This window comes from Camelina sativa, chromosome 11 (genome assembly GCF_030686135.1).
Source record: "Camelina sativa cultivar CO46 ecotype springtype chromosome 11, ASM3068613v1".
Lineage (NCBI taxonomy): Eukaryota > Viridiplantae > Streptophyta > Magnoliopsida > Brassicales > Brassicaceae > Camelina > Camelina sativa.
Window position 1 is genome coordinate 30353865 of NC_141890.1, and position 6296 is coordinate 30360160.

Genomic DNA, 6296 nt, shown 5'->3' on the forward strand with positions numbered 1-6296 from the left:
TTTTAAAAAAGAATGAAAAACAAAAATAATGTTTTTGGTTTTTTGATAATATGTTTAGCGTTGGAGAAAAGTGAGAGGAAAAAAAAAAGCTGAACCTTACAATAAGGTTGAAACTCTACAAGATTCGATCGTGTTCGAGTGGGATGAGAAATGAATGTCAATGTTCGACTTTTCTTTCTCCTAAAGAATGATATAGTTTTAGTCTATGTGTATCATTGTATGCAAAGTTTTATTACCGAGATTGGGATTTTCTTTCAAATTCTGTCATTCTCTATCCATCGTCCTTTAGATCCCCACATCATTTATGACAATTTACTTGAGTTTTTGGGATTGTGTTTAGGTTTAGTTGTGTTTATGCGAATTATCATTCATTTCAAGATGAAATCATATTATGAATCCTATGTATACAAATTATTAAATTCTGATATTTAATTATCAAGTATGATTTTTTAATAGTATAAAATCATACGTCGATGTGTTTCCCTTAAAGTCACAATATATAAATGATAGTAGTATATATTTCAAAACCAATAAAAAGAAATGGTTTTGTCTGAACACTCACAAGTCTGAACTGATATATTAATAATGTCTGAATTGAGATATTAATGTATACATTTTGACAGAAAGCAAAAAAACTTACAAAACGACGTTTTGAGTATGCTCAAAAATATCAGTGTTGGATTGTTTTCTGTTACAAGTTGGCGGCGGTCAACGCTAAACATATTACCAAACGCATTTTCCAGCGTTTCTGTTACATGAAAGTCATTCTCATTATTCTCATTTTATAGTATTATTTTTCTAATATTGCTTATTTATTTCTTATTAAAAATATATACTACTATAATATTTTCTGGTAGTAATTTAAAATCCAGTGTTCACGTATTCATTAAAATTCAAATATTCGACCAAATAGCCGATTCAAATGGTTGGGTCGACTCTGTGACTCTATTGTATGTATACTGTGTGGACCGACAATAATTAAGATGAGATCATCCAAGTGTGAACAAAGAGAACGGCTTTCTTCTCCCTCTTTATTCTTTAGTCAATATAAGATCACTTATAAAGGAAAACATATATAGCTTATACATTGAAGAGTCATTACATCGACACACATGTATTTGAAAATATATTAAAATAAATACTCCGTGACTAGATTAAAGCGGTAGTGCGGTACATATCTATAATTTATCCAAGTTTACAAAACATACTAATTGCGAGTTAGACAAAGCTTCACTTATTAAAGTCTATCATCTAATCTAATTACTACACATACTAAGTTTGCAAAACATACTAAATTCGAATTAGATAAAGCTTCACTTATTTAAGTATAGTAGCATCTAATAAAGCAAACGCTCTTCTCTTGTTAGCCAACCCTATTTAAGTTACGAAACTAGCTAGGGATAGTACATACTCCGAAATTAAATTCATAATTAATTAATCATCCAGTAGATGAATTAGTTGTGAGTAATAATAATTTATTACGACTAATTTTAAAGATTAATGTTAGCTAGGTTGAATATATTAGCAGAGTCCAGCTCACAAATCATGCCCATCACCACAAGTAGTTTGTGAAGTCAAACAAAAACTTCCACTTTTTTTAATTTTCTCACTTTCTTTCTCTCACATAATATTCAACTAATTGTTATATATAATCTTCATGAGCAGCTTTATATATTGAGCATAATATCTCTCAGAAGTGTGAGAACTTGTTAAGCTCTTCTTCTCCCCTTTTTATCTCTCTCTTTCTCTCACCATGGTAGCTCAAGCTCCTCAGGATGATCATGTTAGTCTCTCTCCCTCTCTCTCTCTCACGACGTTATTTATTATTGTGATTCAGATCTTCATTTTTATTCGTAGTTTCCGATAATCGATCTTCATTCTTTTTAATAAATAAAAAAGATTGTCGTACGTCATTTTAACTAATTTTTGGTTAAAGCAAATTGGAATGTTGAGTTCTTCTCTTGGGGGAAAAAAACAAACTAAAGATGAAAACTGAGTCTCATTATCGAATGATAAACAAAAATATTTCTTTTGTTTTGAGCACGGGGCTTCTTATAATATTTTTTCTTTTCCAATGGTTTTTTTTGCAAATATTCAATTTTCTTTCGATTTTTAGAAAATATCCAGAAAATAAATAAATTGTGGTGCTTAGTGCTTAAGAGATAGATGTTGAGAGAATTTAAGAAGTTGAAGACAGAAGTAATTTATTGTAAGCTATTTGACTTGTTGACTTATAATTCTCTGACTTCATTAAAAGCTTACAATTTTTTTCCTTCAATTTCAGAGGTTTAAAATCCCTTAATTCAATTCTTTAATTTTTTCCTTCAAATGATGAAAATGAATTATTACATTAAAATAAAACAAAAAAAAAATTGAATCCACTAGTTCGTAAGTTGTACTTTTCATGATGAAAATGTACTTTTTGTTCGTAAGTTTAGGATATTAACTTTAAAGTACGGTATATGGGTCAGTTTCTAACTTTTCCAAAATCTATGGAACTCTGAGCTTGATTTTCCTTTTACCCCATTTTTTTAGCCAACCAATCACAGCATATATGATTGCTGACTTTTCTTCCATTGGATTTGTAGAATCAACAAAATCGACAGATCTTTGTTTTTTTTTTTAGTTTGGTCTACCAACCTTAAACCATGTTTACACCAAGGGGATCTTCAAAAGTCCACTCTTATATTTTTAGTTTGTTTTTTCCTCTTAACCTACAAATTATAAAACTATCAAACTTTTCATCTTCAAAAATCATTTTTAGTAACCCACATATAACCGCTGACTTTTCTTCCATTGATTTTGTAGATTTTTTTAAAAAATTTTAATTGTTCACTACTTCTAATTTTGTCCTTCACCTTTTGCACTTACTTTTCTAGTCTTAGATCCGAACTTTATCAGTATGGGTCAGTTTCTGACTTTTCCAAACTTTAGGGACGTTTTACCAAACCTAAAATTTTAGACCAATAGATCTTCCAAAATCCACTTTTTTTTTTTTTTTTTTTTTTTTACAAACCAAAATCCACTCTTATTTATACTTTTACTTTATTTTATTTTTGTCACCATAAGTCCCATCATTGACTTTTCTTTCATTTTGTAATTTGTGTGAAAACAAAGCTGGATGAGGAGAAATTAGCAAGACAAAAAGAAATCGAAGATTGGTTACCAATTACTTCATCAAGAAATGCTAAGTGGTGGTACTCTGCCTTTCACAATGTCACCGCCATGGTCGGTGCCGGAGTTCTCGGACTCCCTTACGCCATGTCTCAGCTCGGATGGTAAATTCCCCCAAACCAAAAACCGGTTTATTTTACCTTAACCGGATCAATCAACTATTAACCGGTTTATTTCACCTAAACTGAATCTATGAAATATGAACCGGTTTATTTAACCTAAACCGAATTTATCAAATGTTAACCGGTTTTAATTTGTTGATTCAGGGGACCAGGAATTGCGGTATTGGTTCTGTCATGGATCATAACACTATACACATTATGGCAAATGGTGGAAATGCACGAGATGATTCCAGGAAAACGTTTTGACCGTTACCACGAGCTCGGACAACACGCGTTTGGAGAGAAGCTCGGTCTTTATATCATCGTGCCGCAACAATTGATCGTGGAAATCGGCGTTTGCGTCGTTTATATGGTCACCGGAGGCAAATCTTTAAAGAAGTTTCATGAGCTAGTTTGTGATGATTGTAAACCAATCAAACTTACTTATTTCATCATGATCTTCGCTTCTGTTCACTTCGTCCTCTCCCATCTTCCCAATTTCAATTCCATCTCGGGCGTTTCTCTCGCCGCTGCCGTTATGTCTCTCAGGTAAATCACTTAAACCGGTTCGGTAATTTAAATTGTTGAAATTGGTTTGGTTTTAGACCGGTTTATTTAAAACTCGGTGTTCTTTAACTTATTAACCGGTTCTAAATCAATTTCCTTTTTGTCTCTAGCTACTCAACCATCGCATGGGGAGCATCAGTGAGCAAAGGCGTTCAAGAAGATGTTCAATATGGTTACAAAGCAAAATCAACAGCCGGTACGGTTTTCAATTTCTTCAGCGGTTTAGGTGATGTAGCGTTCGCTTACGCGGGCCACAACGTTGTCCTTGAGATCCAAGCAACAATCCCTTCGACGCCTGAGAAGCCTTCAAAAGGTCCTATGTGGAAAGGAGTCATCGTTGCTTACATCGTCGTCGCTCTTTGTTATTTCCCTGTGGCTCTCGTCGGATATTATATTTTCGGAAACGGTGTTGAAGACAACATTCTCATGTCACTTAAGAAACCAGCATGGTTAATCGCGACCGCCAACATCTTCGTCGTGATCCATGTCATCGGTAGTTACCAGGTCTGTTTTTTTTCTAAACAAGAGAACTTTTCAATACTCAAAGTCGACAATTCAGTCCTGGTTTAGTGAACCGTTATTAACCAGATCTAAACCAAAAATATTGGTTTTGTTGTAGATATATGCAATGCCAGTATTTGACATGATGGAGACTTTATTGGTCAAGAAGCTAAATTTCAGACCGACCACAGCTCTTCGGTTCTGTGTCCGTAATTTCTACGTTGGTAAGTAAAATAATTAAATTTCTCGTTTATTAGTTATTCATAATTCTATGTCTATTTACATTTTTAAAACTACAAATCTGATCTTGTGTTTTTTTTTTTTTTTTTTTGGTCATTTAAATCACAGCTGCAACTATGTTTGTTGGCATGACGTTTCCGTTCTTCGGTGGGCTTTTGGCGTTCTTTGGTGGATTTGCGTTTGCTCCAACCACATACTTTGTAAGCTTTCGATTTCTAAACGCTTGGATGAATTATTTCTAAACGCTTGAATGAATGATTATTCATAAAAAAAAATCTTTAAAACCTTGAGAAATTATTAGGCTAATCAACTTAATCTTTTTTTTTTCCAGATCCCTTGCGTCATTTGGTTAGCAATCTACAAACCCAAGAAATACAGCTTGTCTTGGTGTGCAAACTGGGTAATTAACAATTATCATTTATTTATTTTTCTAGCGTTTTCGATTTGCGGTTGCGTTTTGTGAAACTGTGTTTATTTGTTTGCTGTTTATCTCAGGTGTGTATCATGTTCGGTCTTTGCTTAATGATTCTATCGCCGATCGGAGGGCTAAGAACAATCGTTATTCAAGCAAAGGATTACAAGTTTTACTCGTAAATTTGCTATTATTATATATGTCATATGATTAATTTAAGAAACATATTTTTATATATGTGTGTGAAGGAGTTTTTTTAAAAGATCAACACGAGACATAGAAGAACCAATGGTCTTGTCTGATTCTAAAATGTAGTTTCTAGCTTTTGTATTTTTGTGTGTTTACATTATATATAAAAAAATCAGGTTTCAAATTGTTTGGTTTTATGGAGTTTGATTCTTTGTGTTCTCAAGAAAAGAAAAGGATAGATATATCTTTCTCTTTTGACAAAATATATATATATATATATGTTGAGCATAATTTTAATCATATAAATTATAATAGATAAATTCTATTATAATTGTGATATGTTCTATAAATAATAGAGAATTATGTATTTTCTAGAACATTGAGTTAATACCGACCGTAACGGTAAACATTGAATCACTACCAGCTGTAACGGTAAGCATCAAGCCAATATGGGCTGTAACGGCAAACATCGAGCCAAAACGAGCCGTAATGGAAACCGTCAAGCCGATACGGGCCGACACAACAATTAACGAGCCAATACGGGCTGTAACAACAAACAACGAGTCAATACGGGCTGTAATTGGACTTTGTGACCGATTCTGATTTGCTACGACGTTATCAAGAAAATATTTGACTCAATCTCATGTAGAGAATATTCGAAACGACCTTATCTCATCTAGAGGCGGTTACTCAAACCCAAATCCCATGAAGATTATGGTAAAGAGACTTCTCTATAAAAAGGGAGCGATATCGACACAATACGGGGCGAAATCGAGAGCAAAACAAGAGATCTAAAACACAGCCACATGACTCAATTCCAAAGCATTGCTAGGGTTCCTAAATTAACTCGTTGTGCCTTAAACTCTTGTATTTGAGCTCGATACTTTGATCAATAAAAACGACTATTCAACAACTATTTCTTGTTTCCGTAGACTTTAAACGAATCGATTAATTTTGCCCAAAAAAATGGCGCTAGAAGGAGGGGCTAGAGTAAAATACGTGAGATGACAGGAAACGGAAGTGATACAGATAACATCGATGCGAATGTCGCTGCTCAGCTTGAAACCCTGACTACTAAGCTGAACGAAACAGTGCAGAAGCTGACACGGATC

At 33.4% G+C, this 6296-nt stretch overlaps 1 protein-coding gene across 1 annotated transcript; it reads left to right on the forward strand.

Moving 5' to 3' along the window:
* The first annotated feature begins 1082 nt into the window (after nucleotides 1-1082).
* On the forward strand, nucleotides 1083-5368 carry LOC104724443 (lysine histidine transporter 1). The gene is made up of 8 exons (XM_087471140.1): nucleotides 1083-1783; nucleotides 3118-3278; nucleotides 3441-3824; nucleotides 3953-4346; nucleotides 4462-4567; nucleotides 4692-4783; nucleotides 4915-4983; nucleotides 5079-5368. The coding sequence occupies exons 1-8, from the start codon at nucleotides 1754-1756 to the stop codon at nucleotides 5175-5177; spliced, it is 1335 nt and encodes a 444-aa protein (XP_087327266.1). The 5' UTR covers nucleotides 1083-1753; the 3' UTR covers nucleotides 5178-5368.
* The last annotated feature ends 928 nt before the right edge of the window (nucleotides 5369-6296 follow it).